Consider the following 18,567-nt stretch of genomic DNA (forward strand, 5'->3'; position numbering starts at 1 on the left):
GGGAAAAAAAAAACCATGTTAGAGAAAAATATGAGGACCAATACAAGTCGCAGCTGGAGATACAGAAACAAAGCTATCTTTAGAAGTGATATTCTGAAATTGAACAGAAATTCAGGGGTTATCTGCATTTGAATGGAACTCATTTCATTTTTAGCCACCTAACATGCGCCAGACTTTTCCAAGTTTTGTCCATAAATCATGAAAAGAAATAGAAAAAAGATTACTCTATACCTAAAGCCGGAACTCGCTATCAGCTGAACCAGGGATGTGCTGTGGAAGGGTGGTTATCCTTTTGTAAGGCAGGTAACAATTTTTCAACTGTCCCTAAAAAACCATTCAAAACATACTTCTAGTTTCAGCATTTATCAACTGTGAGTTCGCAAGATTCTTATTCATTATGAAATGGAAGACATCAATTCACTAAGAAATTCTGACAAGCTTCAAGAGAGTTGCCCCTTATTTTAAATATTCAGGGAACTGATGAATGAGCCTGTGTATAATCTGCCCCACTATGTTAAGTTTCAAAGATTTCAGTCATAGTCCCTTCCTTAATCCTTTTGAGGTCAATCTGCCCTCTGTGCCCATGGTTTCCAACTGAGGGAGAGCTTGTCTAGATGGACATGCAACCCCGTCTAGACACGTTTCTGGTTATCACTACCCAGAGTGCGCTACTAAAACGGCCGGGTGGAGACCGGGAATGCTACTAAATGCCCTGTGATGCATGGACGGCCCCGACGAGAGAGGATTCTTCGCTCCGAAGTGTCAGCAGTGCTGAGACAGACAAACTCACTCTCGAACAGACTGTTTTCCTTGCTTCTCTCTGGACTTTTTCCAGCTATGCTGTATACATATATTTAGCTCCATGAGAGTTCCCGGTTTCGTGTCATCACGTCGATCTTTCTAAGGAGAGCAGCAGTTTACTCAAGTTTAGCAGTTCAGGGTTGAGGGTCCTCAGATTTGATCTGTCAACTCCCACTTCATCTCTTTTCTGTTTCACACCCGAGTCCAGAATCCATTATCCTAGTCAGAGAACTGGATTTATTTTCCCCAAATGAACTATTACACTTCCCCACAACAAAGCTGACTTGTCACTTAACTGCTTTTCAAGTTCTGTTTCCCTCTAGGCTTGCAACCGCGCGGGGCACATCATAGGCCAGAATGACTTACCAAGTGATTTGCAAACCAGGACACCGACCAGGCGGTCCTTCCTCCACATCATTACGAGTGAACACTTCCTCTGCCGCCTTCATTTCCTTCTCTCAATACATTTTCCAAAAATCCACGATATAATTTTTTCTGAAGCCAGGTCCAGTCTGGTTTTCATTAAGCCTGCCTGGCTCTGTGGCTAGGCCCGAAGGCCGCGCGCCACAGTCTGCAACAGGGGAGGCCCAGGCTTTCTGCAGGCCCCCAAGTTCCGGGCTGAACCCTCGCCCACGAATGGGGTCGCACTGCCTCTACCACGCCTTGCAGACTGTACTTTCTGCCTGTCTGAATTTACGAGTCAGCAACCCCAGATTCTCCCCCTGTGTTTTAGTCAGTCATCAGAACTCCAACGACCTCTCTCCTCCTCCACAGGGTGCGCATCACCCCATTTTTCAAAACCGTGACTGGATGCCTGGGACCGACAGGGTGACCACGAAAACCTGTGATGACAGTCTTCACCCCCACCCCTTGGGCTATCCTATGTCTGTGCTAATGCAGCAGACGACCTAGCACAGTTCACATTCAGTCATCTCTATTCCTTTCTCTCATTTTGTGCGGTGAAATCTTAAAGCTTCAAACACACAAGGCCCTACAGAGCAGAGTGAATAGATTTTTCCCTGCACTAAAGCAAGCTGGTGGTGTGAGACCTCGCGGCTTCCCATACAGCGTACTCCCTGCCCTCCAGCCATGCCGGCTCCTCACTCCTCAACAGGGAGAGCACGTGCTCATCTCAGGGTGACTGTATTTGGGGGATCCTCTCTGGAACAGTCTTCCCCAGCTATTCTCATTGCTTCTCCAAGCGTTCATTCATTCGTTCAGGTTTTACCCAAATGTCCCTCTGCTTAGACAATGTGATGGTGAGGCCTTCCTTTACCTCCCTAATCAGAATGGCTGTTTCTGCCCCCATGCCCTGTTTTTTTTTTCTTTACAGCACTTACTGCAACCTTCTTATCCATTCTCCCGTTAGAACTTAAGTCCCCATTTAAGCATGGCTTATTTTATTCATTATTTATCACCTGTGCTTCGAAAAAAATGCTTGCCACGTAGGAGACACTCAGTAAGTGTTGAATTTGCTGTGTGGAAAGATAACAAGGCACTATCTATTTTTATTTGATTTTTTCTGCATTTTACTTCTAGCACTACCAACAACCATTTGTTAGATCAAGCACTACCATTTAAAAGTATTAACAAAAGAAATGTGTACTAATTAGAAATTTCTGATAAATTTTTATCAGCATGTAAAATTCAGAAACATTATTACCTGGAGTATCTTAACAAGAAGGTTACACAAGAACCCAGGTAGCAATTAACAGACGGCTCCTACATACATCTGTACCGTGGCAGAAATCATCAGTTTTGCAGATGGATAAGCAACACGTTTATGTGGAAGAACACTGAGGGCCGCTGAGTGGCTTAGACTTGCCCCATCTGATCTAGTAACAGGGACGTTCATCAAATACTGAAATACACATGCAGTATTTGGGAGGGAATTAACAGGACAAGTGGTAGCGTCTGTACCAGGTTGGGGGCTTAGTCATTCACTTCAGCTGGAGATACTGGTGATTTCTAAATAGCCTTAGATTGTTGTATCTGAAGAAGGCAATTACCCAGGCAAACGTGAATCTGTGCTCATCAGCAAGGACCGTATTACACACATACACCCCAAAGGGCATGTCAGCTGTGCGCAGAAATCCCTTTCTTCCCACTGTGCATGTGCCACGGACGCTCGGTGAAGCGCTCACCGCCTGACTGCTGGCAACCTCGAGCGGGAAACCGAAAGTCTCACTTGCAATTATATTTAACCAAAGTTGGGGGAAGGAAATCAATTCTAGATAATCAATGTATTTACTGAGTGTCTTCTATTTCCAGGCATTATGACGGTTTTGAAGTTATAATAATCTACTCTAAAAAAAGGAAGAAAACACCACAGTCCAGAGTATGGCCCCGATTGTCTCTCAACACATAAGTCAAATGTTACAGAAAATATCCTTTAATTCTTTTCCCTAAAGACTCTTAATCAGACCAAACCCTTTGCTCAATAAATTGCTAATTAAACATGCAGTGTTACAGCCTGAATCTATAACTAGTCTTTTGAACTTTATTAAATGTGATCTGACACAAATGAGAAGCAGGTGAATATAACAACTTTAATAAAAGGAGGTATGATCATTGTACATTTCCTACTGTTCCAAGAGATTCTCTCTCTCTCACACACACACATACACACACACACTTCTGCATTTTAATGGAAGCTGTTGCCTATAAAGCAATTCTTTAGCACACTTTTTGTACTGCCAAATCTATATTCTTAGAAGTCCAGATTCTGTATCGAAGTAGGCCCTTGGTATCAGCTATTCTTTGAGTGGAGATACAATTCCATTCTTGGAATACCAAATAACTAATCCCATCAGTCATTACAAGAATTTCAAGAATGCACATGCCTTCAGTCGGGCACCAACAATCATATTTTAACCACCCAGTTGTTGAAAATTATGTGAAAGCTAAGGGAAAAGTTTAACATTTTCTCCTACACAAACCCAGGCAGTTTGTCTATGAGAAAATTATTTTACTGAAGTGCTCAGGCCTGCACAAACGGAATGCACTGTTTTTTTAACAGCTAAATTTCTGAACCAGTGGAAAAACCCTCATCTTTGTTCAAGGCGCTAACTACACAGCATTTTAATCCTGAACCCCGGGCAGTATATAAGATCTTATTTAGACTGTGGACTCTGGGAAACAACTGAGGGCTTCAGAGGGGAGGGGGTGGGGGATTGGGATAGGCCGGTGAAGGGTATTAAGGAGGGCACACACATATTGCATGGTGCACTGGGTGTTATATGCAAGTAATGAATCATGGAACTTTACATCAGAAACCAGGGATGTACTGTATGGTGACTAATATAACAAAATAAATATTATTAAAAAAAATTTTATTTGTGGGTAATGGACTAAATTTGGTTGTTTTCAGGGAAACAAATGAAGCTTCCAATGTATTAATAAATAAAAAAAAGTTTAATCATATAAAACACATCAATTAAGTGGTTTTTTAAAACAATTACTCTCCATGTGCACAGCTTTTAATTGTATGACCTAGAGTTAATTGATACCTCTACCAATTCTAATGTCTAGGAAAGGCACAATTTTTAAATACGCAAAGGAATGGACCATGATATTCTAAAATCATTTTAAAGACAAAAAGAATGAGAGAGACTATATTCTTTGTACTAATGATTACCTCGAGAAACACGGAAAAATGGAAGCAGCCTTCTTGATACTTAATCATTTACTCACTGTATGTGGCATGAGTAGGGAAGGTCCCAAAACAAAATGAATTCTGACTGTACAAATCATATGCTCTAAAGCAGATTCCCATTTCAATCAGGAGCTTCCCTTCTGCATGGGCATACATTTGTGGAGCCATGATGGCCTCTACCTACATCACGCCCCTAGCACAGCACTTGACACAGAAAATATGCTTCACTGGTCCACGGAATGAATAGATGAAAGACTATGAATAGCATCATAAAAGAACAGGGAACAACGCATTTCACTTTGATCCTCCTTGTAACTCCCAGCTAGATTCTGGATCTCTTGCCCTATCAAACATAGAAGAAATGTCCAAGGCCTTCCTTGCCCAACTCTCCAGCACACTCCTTGGGCTTTTCAACATCTTCAGTCCAAACTGCAACCCTGGGGCTTACTGCAACACCCAATTCCATGAATGAAACTCAACTGGTTAAAGGTGCAGGAGGGTGAAAGGGGCAGAAAAGCTAAACCTGGAAGGGGCAGCGGGGGCCTGACACCCAGCACTCTGTCGTGGAACTTCCTGCTGTGCCCACGAGAAAATGCTCTCTGACTAAAAGTTAAATTACTAAGGCCACTGGTTTCTTAAGAGTGTTTCATAGTTAATGAATATCATGAAGGAAGATGTTGTATGGTTAAAACATTGTGGAAATACTGAACTGGATTAAATACGGTTTTCTTCACTGCAGAACTTCTCAGAACCCTGAACTATGCTAATAATGTGAATCTTTTTATTGAAACGTAGGACACTCTCTGTTTTCTAGTGAGTTAAAGGCTTAAAAAAAAAAAGTCTTCTTTCTCCTCATATAAAAATGGTAGCTGAAGATCAATTTAAGCAATTTTTACAGTGACACACAGGAATGTTTCTACACATAGAACTAGTTTTAGAAAATAAATGCACTTTTTAAAGTTAAACTACTGAGTGCTCCAAAAATACCTGATTCGATCGAATACAGCACTTCAGCATTCTTCCCTTTGTCCTTGTCCAGAGCTGTAACCTGCAACACCACTGAGCCAACAGCCGCTGATTCATAAACCCGCCCTTCATAGGAGGAACTCGTGAACCAGGGGGCATGGTCGTTCGTGTCGCTGACATTAACAATGATCCGTGCAAAGTTGCGCTTTACAGGGACATCTTGATCCCGCACCTGAAAGATCAATAGGTTATCAATGCTGCCAGGGGTTTCCCTATAACTGACTAAAAATCACTCTCAAACCTATAAAACCCTTCAGAAACCAGATGGTGGCCAAAACGTGAGTAGAAAGCCGTACCATGACTGTAAGAATGTGCTGGTGGACGGCCTCGTGATCAAGTGTTTCCGAAGTAAAGAGAGAGCCCGTCGCAGGATCAAGTCGAAATTTCCTGACACTCAGCGGATCGACGCTGCCCTGCAGAGTATAGATCAGCTTGTTCTTCTCGTCCTTGTCCACAGCACTGATTTGCAAGATTTCTGTTTCTGGCACTGTGTCTTCAGGAATAACCACTTCATACTTTGATGCAGAAAACTGAGGACGATGGTCATTTGTATCTATTACTTTGATGAATACCTGTAATGACAAAATGACTCACATTACAGGAACAGCCTTAATTATAATTTAATGCAGAATCAACGGGGAAAATGAGATGCACGTTAAAAAAAAACTATTTTTTAAGCAAAGCGAAACACAAAATGAGAAATAAAAGTAACAAAAATCTAGAATAAAAAAAACTTTAAAATCTTCCATTGATATATTGCCCATATGAGTAAGATAATGAAGACCTTTCTAAACCCTTGAAACTGACTTCGAGGGCGTATGTAACATCTTTCACACGCTTCTTTCTGACTGCTCCCTTAATTTCTCTCAGGTCTCCACAGGAGAGTTATTTCTGGAGTACTCACGTAAGGATAACAGAGAACTTACTTGAGCAGGATTCACAGATGATTTCCTGTGTCAGATTTGAACCTGCAACTACCAGCTAGCGAGGTGAGGACGGTACTAGATAAATACTGTATTTAAATTTCTTGTTCTAATCGTTGAGACTCCAAATTCTTACCAATAAATTGAAATGCGCTTTAACAATCTTTATTACATTTTTGTCATTGTAAAACTTACATATAAATAGTAAACACATTTATTTCCTAAAAGCACTTTTAAGTACACTAAAAAGATAAGCTCTCTTAAATATGTCAACACACAGTAAAAATCTCAGAGGGGGGAAAAGCCATTATTAAAAAAAAACTTAGTTCTAAGCTGAATTAAAAATGTTTTTTTTTACTCTAAACAGTAAGAGGATTAATTTTCAGACTGAAAAGATGTGTGAATAAGGCACAGTGGAAATCACTACTGATTACAAAGATGGTTTATAGTTACAAACAAGAGATCTGAGCTTCACTGCACGCGTGGAATGGAGGTTCGCGAGTCCAAATGGCACAGGAGGCCGAAGACCCAGGAATGCACAGGTTAAGCTGCTAACCACACTGGTGCAGGCATGTGAGCTACAGGTCTTTCCATGGAGACGACACCAGTGTTCTCGTAAAACACTGCCTCAGTGATGGATTTGTAACATGAAACTTTATATACATACTAAACGCATTCACTAAACCACAGGAAGGTTTTATGTGAAAGTTACATAAGCATTTAAAACTACAGACCATCTTAAAGGTCAACAATGATCCAGAAGAAACGGTTTTATAATTTTTCTAAGTTAAATCATTATATATTCATTTCCATTATAAATTTACATAGTACTTTCCTAATGGAGTGAGTGCTGGGCAGAGGTAGTTTAATTCTGCTCTAAAGTCAATTAATCACAACTAAAGAGGAACATGGAAGGTAAAAACAACCAATTTTGATACAGCAATTCAAATAAAGCATATTCACAGTGCCCTTATACACTCAGCACGTACCTACACATTACTGGGGTGCAAATAAAATAAACGCACAACAGCCCCTGTCCTCAGGGAGCTCTCAAGCTCGGCAGGTGAGGTCTTACACATGTGAAGCACAGTGGGATTCCACATATAATCAAGTAAGTTATCAAGAAGTTTTCAGGAGTCCAGAGATGGCGTGGGACGTGCCGAAAGCTTTTGAGGAGGAGGTAAGGCTTTGCCTGCGCAGGTCTTAGGTTGGCGGATCAATGTACACTGGGATGGGGGTGGGGGCAGACCTTGGTCAGAGACACGAAGGCAAGAAGTAGCATCAAATACCCTCTGTCTTCGAGACTGGAGAGAAGGACATGGCACCAGGGGATGGTAAGCGAGCAGGGAGAAGGTGGCATCCAGTACAGAGGCTGGAGAACTATACATCCTGAACGCCCTGAACTAGCTCATCAGAGGAAATTCCCCTTTACCTGCTCTTCCCAACCAGGCCAACCCCCCTGGTAGTGGGAAGAGCAAGATGAACTGCAGGGACAGAGAATGGAGACGGGGAGGGGACTGAACTGTCCAGCAGGGAGTCCACATGGACAACATGCACAACAGCTCTCCGGGCTTTACGCGCCAGCAGCCCGTGTGCTACCCCTCACTCACCCGTCGGCGTGCCCTTTGAGGACAAAATCACTAGGCCCACAGGGTGACAGCCACGTGCCCAGAGGTAGGGTAAGAGACAGAGGCAAGATTCAAACCAATCGACCTCTGCGTAATGCTGTTTCTCAAGAGAAACCGAAAGGAAACATGAAAACAGAGCTGTTTCAAAGAAAGAAAAGAGCCGTAACTGGATTTGGAAAGTTAGCCTGAGATACCAGATAAAGCAAAGCGACTTGAACTTATACTGGCCAGCATCCCAAGCTGCAGACGGCAGGACAGGAAAGCAAGGAGCAGTGCTGCTTCAACAGAGCACTGGGGACTATGCTGGGAGCCCCCGCCGCCCCCTCTGCTGCTGATGCACCGCGGCTCGCGGCTCGGTGCTCAGCAAACCTGCTGCTCCCCAAACCTGCCCCACCGTCCGCGGCTACTGACCTGCACGCGGCAACATCCGTCCTGTCGCTTCCCGAGTTTTACCTACAGACCCGAACCTACCCCGTGTTCAGGTCCTTGCCAACCCAATTCTCACCTTCGGGTTGCTCTTCACGTGGCATTAGCTGCTCTCTTTGCAACCCCATCGCCCTGTTCTCTGCCCCATGTGGAAATCGAAACCTAATTACTGACCGTCCCCTTTGTCCCACGCCTTCACAGGTGAGTCTGGGCCAGCGACCACTTTCTGAGACTCAGACTCCCCCCTCCCTGCGAGCAAGGCACGAGGATATTATCAAGACCCTCTGAAAACGACTCAAGAGAAGTTACAAAGTATCAATGAAGCACTAAAACGTAAGAGAGTTTTGTGTCCCTGGAAAGGCTGCAATTTATTTCCTGGGTCTTAAAGGAAATTTTAATCAACCTACTCCACATTTCATATGAAGCTTTTAACAGTACTCGCTAAAACTATAATTACTGGGGAAGGGGCATACTGCTACTTACTCATTTACGTAATAAGCAATAAATGCTACAAGTTAAATAGATTACCTTCATTAATGAGAATGCCTGGCATGGAGGGCCATTTCTACTGCTTAGTAAATGCCTTTTGCTAATTTCTGGTTAGATTATTTAACTGGTCCACATACAGTTATACTCTTTAAACCTTTCAAAATGTATCCTGTTAAATTTATTACAACTCCATGTTTTTATTCCCATTTTCATGCTCTAAAGTCTAACTTCTAAAATGAGAACAATTACCGACAAATATGAAATTTTAATACTGTACTAAAACTTTTACATGACAATCTCAAAATGACCCCAAAGCATGGTGCATATGTAGATTTTAAATACACTGAAAATTACAACCATGTGGAGAAAGGAATAAGGTCTTTTCATAACTGGCTCTGAATCATCTACTCATTTATCAATTGAAAAAGACATCACAGAGTCTAACTTTTATTCTTCAGTGCAACTAAATGATCTAAGAGATGATCTGTCTCATCTGAGATTTAAAATAGTACCATCTAAAGATAAAAACTGGAATTCGGAAGCATTTTATCTTCCAATATTTTATTTCTTCCTTTGTCTTTCAGGACACAGAAGATTATATGTAAATCTTCGCTTCCACCATCCTAAGGTAAGCTCTATGAGGGTAGGATTCTGTTTCCCAGTATTCAGTTTCTAGAACAATACCTGGCATATAACAAATGTTCAACAAATTCTCAAACAGCCCACACAGAGAATCAAAGAGAATTTAATGTATAGGGTTTTAACATTTAAATTTGAAATCCCACTAATCTGGCCATCTCTTAATCATCAGATAGGAATAAAGATGTTAAAGGGATTATAAGAACAATTTTATCAGCCATTTTATACAACCCTCGTTAAAGTAGCCAAAAGGGAAAAAATTCAAAAAAGTGACTTAAAAATCATTAATCACTTTAATGAGCTTTAATGAAAATGACTTGGACAATTCATCTTCAAGAGTGATACAATTTATGCTAACACTGTTCAAAAGCAGTATAAAATTGAAAGATTTTGATAATCAAAAGTGGGTTGTTGTTTTAAAGTCTTCTTTCAAAATTCCCCAAACTGGTTAATTACAGACCAAACCTACATCAAGATTTGCAGTTAATTCTCTTTCCCCCCATACAAATCCTTGCTGTGCACATGGCTAAGCTCTATCAACACAGTGAGTCCGCTTGGGAACCTCCGAGGGCACAACCAATCGTTCATGCTGCCTGTGGGCCCTAAAGTCAGAGGGTCCTAGCAAGGGCGCCTGGGGGGCTCATTCGGTGAAATGTCTGCCTTCGGCTCAGGTCACGATCCCAGGGTCCTGGGATCCAGTCCCACGTCGGGCCTTCCTGCTCGGCCGGGAGTCTGCTTCTCCCTCTGGCCCTCCCGACTCGTTCTCTCAATATCTTTCTCTCTCTCAAATAAATAAAATATTTTTTAAAAAGGTCGTACCAATCCTCCGACAAGTGTGTCGTCGGTGACCCGCTTACCTGTGTAAGGACAGCAGTGGTTCCATCAGTAGCTTCGACGGTGAGGTCGTAGCTTGATTTCTGCTCTGCATCAAGAGCTTTGGCAACAATGATGGTCCCGGTGCCCTTGTCCACATCAAAGTGACTGTCGGAGTTGCCACCTGGTTTAAGTCAGGACATACAGAAAAGCATGAAAATCTGCCATTTCTTTTGTGGTTTTCTAATTCTTCATGACAGGAAAAGAAAAACCACTTCTGATATTCTGTTCAACAAGGTGTTTCTAAGGAGCTTTCATTTTGAAAGACAAGAAAAGAAGGGCCAATTAGAAAGACAGTGCCTACTAATGCAAACTTGACCCCAACTGTCAAAGGAAGCGACTGAGAGGAAAGCGAGAAAGCAACTCTAAGACGGAAAAACAGTGCCAATGTGGCCAATGAATTACGTTCCACTCGCTTTTTCAGGGGTTCTGAGTAGGTCTTTAATTTATATATCCCAGTAGCTATACGTGACATCCTTTACTAACCACAGTCAGCCATTTAAATGCTTAATTACTCAAAAAGAAAAAAAAAAATTTGTGACACTTGCATACTGCCTGAACAAATTAACTATTAAAAACAAATGTTAACTCTGAAAAACATAGTGGCACTTAACATCAATTAGTCCTGGCTCTTATATACTTAAAAAGAAATTTTCCCCACTGCTGCCAAACACAGAGTTTAATGAAGGCAAAAGTTTCTGTGGTGCTGACAGTATCCAAATGCATTCCCAATTATGTTCTAGATAAAACTCCTTCCACACCCACTGAACTTGACATACTTTTATCAATGAAGTGACATGGAATGAAAATAAAAGCCTAAGATGTCATGATGAGGTTCTATTACTAAATCTTACCGAAAAGTAAAACAACACATACATAAAAAACCAAAATCTTCAGTGAAACCTAAAACTAAGGATGATCTTGAGATGTCTCAGAAATCGGCATGTTTGCAACTGGAATGGGTGACCACATAAATGCCACGAAAACAAGGGGCAATGGAAGATAGTCACTGGAAATAAACAAGGTTTTAAAAACGGATGCTTTTCTTTTAGATCTCATAATCTGAGGCAAATTATGGGATCTCAGCAGATACCTTCTGCTGTACAGTTCAGGTCACAAGTCATCTGAAAGATGGAAAACACGTCTCTAGCGAGTGTGTCTCCTGGCACAGCCACAAAGAAGCAAGCAAGCATGGAAGGCAAGCAGAGAACAAGGGAGAGCATCAGTCAGACCAGTTCCAGAGGCTGTCAGCATCACACACAGCACAGCGGGAGCCCGGCTCGTCCGCAAGTGTGACAGGTGTCAACAGGGAGCAAACGAACGATTTTGATTGTAATTTGTTGTGAAATCATCTTTCTTTAAAACTGAAGTGAGGGGTTCGGAGGTGTGGATGACGTCAATGATTTCATACAACGCCCCAAGCTGGGAACAAGCCTCACCGGCTGGGGGGGAGGGGAAACTGAAGAGGTAATGCCCGTGTCACCCGCGCTCTGTGGCCCCGCAGCCCACATCCCAGCCAGTCAAATGCTGACACAGCATTTCGCGGAGAGGGTGGCAAAGGGGTGGGAGGGGGAAAAGGAATCTAAAGGACCAAGTAGAGATGAGTCACAATCCATACTTTTGCTTTTAAAGGTCCTGATGACTGAAATAAAGTGAGGAAACAATTTAAAAAACGAAGCTGTCAAAGTTTAATGTGAATTTCTTTTTTAAGTATGGGAGATTATAAGGGAATACGTTCTATGTCTAAACTCATATAGAAAGAAAAACAAAAAAAACGTAGGCCTATAATCTTTATTCCAGGGTCCATGAATCTCCTGAACCCTGCTTCCCACATTCTCAAAATGTAGTAAATAAAACTGAATAGGCCATAGCTGGTACTCTCATTTTTAAGTTATACAATTAAAATTTATAAAATTATTCCCTATAAAATACTGACATGTGACAGTCACACAGTTATTTTAAGCATTCAAACCATATTCACTAAAAACAGCCATGTGCCATATGTTAGGTATCAAGAAAGAAAATTAAGTTGTGCTTTTGGACAAAACATTCAGGTTTCTAATTCCTTCATGCACTTTTGAGACTTTAGTTTTACATTAAGGCTATGGTACATGCACAGCACCGATTTTAAACCAGTACATGCTGGATATTATAACACATTTTGCAATCAAAATCTTGCAATTTAAGACAAATTCTCCACTTCTAAGTGTTACTCCCCATTTTAAAACCGGAAATGTATAAAAAATCAGAAAATCAAAGACCGGTTCTCCTCAGTGTAACCTATGCAGGACAATAAAAACTTTGAAGAACACTCACCAATGATGTCAAACCACAGCGGCGTGCCAGGAGGCTCCACAGATATCACTCCAATCATGTGAGCCACTGGGTCGCTTTCCATGACAGTAAAGGAAAAAGATGGTTCTTCAAAGGAAATCGGCCCCACTGACGGTTTGGGTTTGGAGATCCATTCAATATGGAGTCGAGTGGTTGATGACTTTTGGGGGCGACCATTATCCACTGCCTTAATCTATAAAATATAAGCAGAGGGGATGGAGGGAGCAAATCAGAAGTTACGTTGTATGACCAAAGCACAGACTGGTTTGGTCTCAAACTGAGCCAATTTCAAACACTCACTGTCTGTATTTGTATATTCCCTGTGTTTAAGGCCACACTCAACATACGTGATAACTGGAGAGACAGCAGAGAAGGAAAACCAAAGCCACATTTCCCAATGTTAGGTCACAAACACTGGGGCCACTTATTGAAGAGAAAGAAAGTTTTCAGACAAGTGACATAAGACCAGATGAACAAAGTACACGAGAAATTCAAAGACTAGATCTTAACTCACTGAAAGAATATCATATTCTCCAGCTCCAGAAAACTTCTTGGATGAAACCACTCCGGTTTTGGGCTCAATAAAAAATTTGCCATGTTCGTTTCCATCTTCAATGCTGTAAGAGATTTCCGCATTGGGACCTTCATCTTTGTCTGTAGCAATAACACGATAGAGGGGCTCGCGCTTGGCGTTTCTTTCTCGTTCTGGTCTTTCCCGCTCTGGGAGTCTGATTTTGTAGAACTTCTGTAGGAACTGAGGTTTGTTGTCATTTTCATCAAGGATTTTCACAATCACTCTTGCAATGGTAGATTTTGGGGGGATACCGTTGTCGGTCACAGTAACCTGTTTTTGAAAGATAACAGATCAACAGATGTTTTTAAAATATAACTATATAAAAACTGACTATCATCCTCCTAACAAAACACTCGCATTTGCATAGACTTGCAGAGTTCACACACTATGACACATACCACCTCCTCTCCTTTGACAACAGCCCTGTGAGGCGGCAAGACAATGATGTGTCCTGTTCCAGACAGGGACCGGGGAGCAAGGCAAGGGCCAAGAAAGAGGCAGCGTGAGCCCCTGCTCTCCCCTCACCACACCACCTCTCCTTGAACTACTGCAGCTGTAACAGGAATGTCACCGAAATGGCAAGCTACCAGAACAACTTATTTTTAAGCCAAGAAGAGATACATGAAGATTTTGCTTTTAAAGAGAGTCCGCTGAAGAATAACACACACTCCATACACTTAAAAATCAAATCTCCACATACTGCATTAAAAACTGTCATTTTTAAGCCTCAACAATACAGCAAGCTAAATCATCAATTTAAAATACATGTGAAGGAGCATGCCTTTAAATACCAGCTGTCATCATTTTGTTTTGTTTGACTCTTGTGCAGAAGTCCTCCACGTTTAGTACAGCAGATAAAAAATCTTCACTTCAGAACCATTTAAGTAAGATTTTCAGTAAAAGCAATGTAAAGTAATGGTCACTCTAATTATTCATGTATTCAGCTGAGGAATAAAAATCCGAGCCTTAAGGACTGCAGTGGTGAATGCTTCCATATGCACTGTTTCCCCCCTAAATCCAATGTCCACTTTTACTTTGGTGTGGACATTAAAGGCAATGACCTTAGGAACAGCTATTTTTCCCTCACCACATCCTCCAAAAATAATGGCTGAAATACTAAAAATATTAAAGTATACTGAAGTTTTCCATGGAACTTTTTTTTTTTTAAAGCTTGGTAAACCTAAATCCTGTTGTTTATAGAAGTGTGAATATATCCGATGGTACTTGCCAAGAATATTTTAGTTGCTTAAAATACATGATTTACCTTCCCACACTCTCAAAACAAAATGTACAATCATTATTTAATTTTAATCTCTCAGAACACTTCCTTTTGATCAGTTCTCCTATGATCTTTAGGGAAAAGAGAGAAAATAAAGAGAAATACAAGCAAGCACTAGGTTTTGTGATAATCATCACCAAAATGTTCTTAAGGCTGGGTTCAAGAACCAGTAACACAGCTTTTAACATGGGACTGGGGGAAAAAACTCTTCTTCAAGACAGTAAAACCAGTGCTGGCGTTGGCCCTCAAATCCACCACCATAAAGGACTACAGAAAACATACAAGGTACGGATGTTACAAACCATTACAAAGGCTTATTTCCTATCAACGTCTTAATATTATCCACAAAGTCCTAAGTATCCTGTACTTGCTCCCATCCAGCCTCCGACATTTACTGCGAAAGGCGGCTCTGGAGGGAGGCACACAACGAACAGGTGACCAGTGTGGTTCTAACCAGGGTGCGGCTGCAGCAAGATGCCTGTGCCTGGGACCTGCCACTCTGGAGAGCGTGCCACCTGTTTCCTTTCTTCAGGAACCATATTCTCCCTTCTGTCAATCACTGCAGGGACCGAATCAAAATTCTAAACCCTGCTCTAACAGAAAGAAAATGAATTTAAGGGAACTGTAACACCTATGACTAACACTCAGATGTAACACATGAAGAGATTATGAACCGTAGGGACACCTGGGTGGCTCAGTCGGTTCAGCGTCCGACTCTTAATTTTGGCTCAGGTCATGCCCTCGGGATCCTCGGATCAAGCCCCATGTGGAGTCTGTGCTCAGCAGGGAGTGTGCTTGAGGATTCTCTCTCCCTCCCTCTCTGCCCTTTCCACTGCTCGTGTGCTCTCTCAGAATAAATAAAATCTTAACAAATAAAAATAAAAAGCAATTACTAACTGTAATGGTGGCTGTGAAACCCCTTCTAGACAGGATATTCATGAGCACACACTACAGAGCTATAAAAAGCAAATATTTTATTGACAAAGTTAGAAATTTGACGAAGGATGAAATGAAATTAAGCAGGCAGCATTATGAACAGCAATAATATAAAAAGAGAGAACTAAATATTAATAAAAATAATAAACCACAGTTTAGGACTTCCTCAAGTACCCACACTGGTGGAATGGAAGCCTTGTGCAGGTAACTCACAACTCAGCAAGCACTTAGTCTCCTCTGGCTCCAATGATCAACACTGGCTGTTCCTTTCACGTGTGGTAGAGGAAAGTCAACAGAGGTTACATTTCTGCTCTGCTCAGCTTTCCTCTGCAAGGGAAACTCTCCACACTGCCTCTTCTCAGCCTCTTCCTGGCTTGTAGGCCCTGGCACCCAGCAACCGCATCATGCCTAACCCCACATGACCCTCTACCTTCCTCCTCCAGCAACTGCTATCCCTGCTCCTACAACATGCCTACCATCCACCAGCAAACCAGTACAGGACAAGCCGTGTTTCTCCTTTCAGGGACTAGAAAGTCTTTTTAAATTAGCCATGAGAACAAAGCCTGTCAGAAGAGACCATCTTAGAAAAGCACAAATCAGTCTTCAATCTTTTATTTTAGAAATGTTTAAAAATCACAAACTTTCTGCAATTCAATTTAACATGCAAAAACAATGCAATTATTTAACAACAAAAACCAGAAACTAACTACAGTCGAATGAGATCTATTATTATCATAAAAATATCCCAAAAAACAGAATACTAAGGAAAAAGATGTAGAAGGCATAAAGAAAAAGTATCTCTTACATAAATGAAAAGGAAATGTAAATAATCTTCCTTCCAGTCTGTTTGCTCTGTATGTGCACACAAAAATTAGAACTTATACAGTGATCCTGTATTCTGGGGATTTTAGAAAGGGATTTAAGGGGACATGAACTACACTCACAAATGTTTTCTTTCCCCTGACCAGAAGCTAATATAACGAAATCATAACAGTTACAAATACTAGTTAATGCAAACAAGGATGCTCTTTCCCATGATATTTATAAAAATTTTTAAATAATTAAAATAAAGAAATGCTTACTTCTAATATATGTTCATCTTGCTGCTCTCGGTCTAGTTTCCTTGACGTCGTTGTGATAAGACCTATAAAATGATAACAGTTCATTAATCCTTACAGACAAAGTCAATTACAAAATACTGTAATTGAAACCACCCTGAGTGTAAAACTCTGAGCAAATCTCTGGATTCCGAATGGAAGAAAAATGATGAATCCAGGTTCAATTATTTTATTTACAAACAACATACTTTCTCATTTTAATGATTCTTCAACACAGCAGATAAATGACAGAGGGATGAACAAAGTGGCAAAACTGAAATCAGTTACATTTTTTATTTGTTCAGTGGTTTGAATCAACATTTTGTCAGAAGAGATTTTTAAAAAAGATGAAGTCATCCAGGATTTCAAACTCCTCTAACTGCTGAAGTGATGATTAAGAACTGACAGAAAAATCTTCTATAACTACATTAAAAAGGACCACTGGAAAATCTAATGTTGACTCTGATTTATTAGCTTTGAATCATTAACTCTCGTAAGTGAAGAACGGTTATAAAAGTAATGTAATTTTCCAGGAAATACAGTATCAATTAATTTCCAATGAAAGAAGAAACACAAATGATCCTCAAAGAAACCCCATATTCTTTGTTTCTTTGATTTTTCTATCACACTAGAAAATCTATAGTTTCAATCTCTCTCTAGAACTACAGTCGGCTAAACTGTGAACATATGTTGGATCCTGGAAGACCATTAAAACAGACTGATTATATTCTATACTTCACAAAACACAAAGTTCCCCCAACCGCTAAGATGTCCTGTACAGCCTCTGTGTTGAGCGAATCCAATGTCAGATCTGAAGCTCAGGTAAAACCTTATGTGGCAAGGCAACTGCCAGCAACAACCTTTCTCCTGCGCAGCTTTTTGTGTTTTTTCCACAGGAAATACTTCAAATAATTTATATTTAAGAACAGACCTTATCGCTATAATTGATTTTCCCCTTTTATGCTAACTACTATCACATAACTAACCAATTAAAGGCTATTCAAAATGTTTCTCTAAATTTGCCAATGAAACGTTCATGTTTTCATTTATTTTGAAGTATTTTTTTTCTCAAATAGTTACGAGGGATCTCAATCAATATTATCTTCCCCACAATTCAACTAAGCAATGCGCTCTTGTTAATGAGAGCCACAAAAGACCATTGTAGACTAGAATCGGGGGGTTCTTCCCAAACCATCCTTCGAGATTAAAAGGGGTTCGAGGACAATGCTTTACAACGCTTACTGGTGTGAAAACGCTGCTTAATGTGGCACGGGTTTGCTTTTCATCAGCCAAAAACCTTTTAAAGTTAATCCCTCTTCCTTCCTATCCAAAGGTCACCACTTTCCGATTGTGGTTTTAAGTAGCTCACGGAGGACAGGAAACCAGTGTGGTAGGTCCCACGTAAGTGTGCCCGTGCGCCCTTAGGGAGGCGTCGTCGAAGGCACCAGCACAGGGCGGGACCCAGGCGCGCTGCCGGCGGAACAGCACCGCGCTCCCGGCGGAACAGCACTGCACTCCCGACAGCACCACGTTGCCAAAGCGCGCCAGGCGCCTGCGCGAACACCCCAGTATCCGCAGGAAGTCGGTCACGAAGAAGACGAACACCCTGACCCCCCGCAGTTTACGAACCGCACACCGCAGCCCACGAAGCGTGTGCCTGCGTTCCCGCCGCGAGGTCAACAGAGACAGAAAGCCAACCCCGGTTTGTGACCTGCGCTCTCCGTGCGTGTCAGCTGTCTCCTGTGTTCGCGCAGGCGAGCATTCCCATCCCGAGGGCAGTGCACGCTCCGCCCTTTCCGACCCGCCAGGGCCCGGCCCCGCCGCCCGCTCCGTGACAGCGTCCGCCCACGGCGCTCCAGCCACGACCGTCCGGGCCTCAGGAGGACA

The 18,567-nt window shown here is 41.7% G+C and overlaps 1 protein-coding gene across 7 annotated transcripts in view; it reads right to left on the bottom strand.

Annotated features, from left to right (window-relative positions):
* Positions 1-18,567, bottom strand: part of FAT1 (FAT atypical cadherin 1) — a 123,304-nt gene that overhangs the window by 30,431 nt on the left and 74,306 nt on the right. For all 7 annotated transcript variants that reach the window (XR_004621886.1, XR_004621887.1, XM_002920677.4 and 4 more), the window contains exons 4-9: positions 16,666-16,727; positions 13,309-13,638; positions 12,777-12,987; positions 10,445-10,584; positions 5,779-6,054; positions 5,444-5,654 (exon numbers count right to left, since the gene is read on the bottom strand). Coding sequence is in view for 5 of the 7 variants with exons in the window: in XM_002920677.4 (XP_002920723.1) it covers positions 5,444-5,654; positions 5,779-6,054; positions 10,445-10,584; positions 12,777-12,987; positions 13,309-13,638; positions 16,666-16,727 (1,230 nt within the window). In the remaining 2 variants the exon portion in view is untranslated. The remainder of the gene's footprint in view (positions 1-5,443; positions 5,655-5,778; positions 6,055-10,444; positions 10,585-12,776; positions 12,988-13,308; positions 13,639-16,665; positions 16,728-18,567) is intronic.

Source organism: Ailuropoda melanoleuca, chromosome 18, assembly GCF_002007445.2.
Source record: "Ailuropoda melanoleuca isolate Jingjing chromosome 18, ASM200744v2, whole genome shotgun sequence".
Classification (NCBI taxonomy): domain Eukaryota; kingdom Metazoa; phylum Chordata; class Mammalia; order Carnivora; family Ursidae; genus Ailuropoda; species Ailuropoda melanoleuca.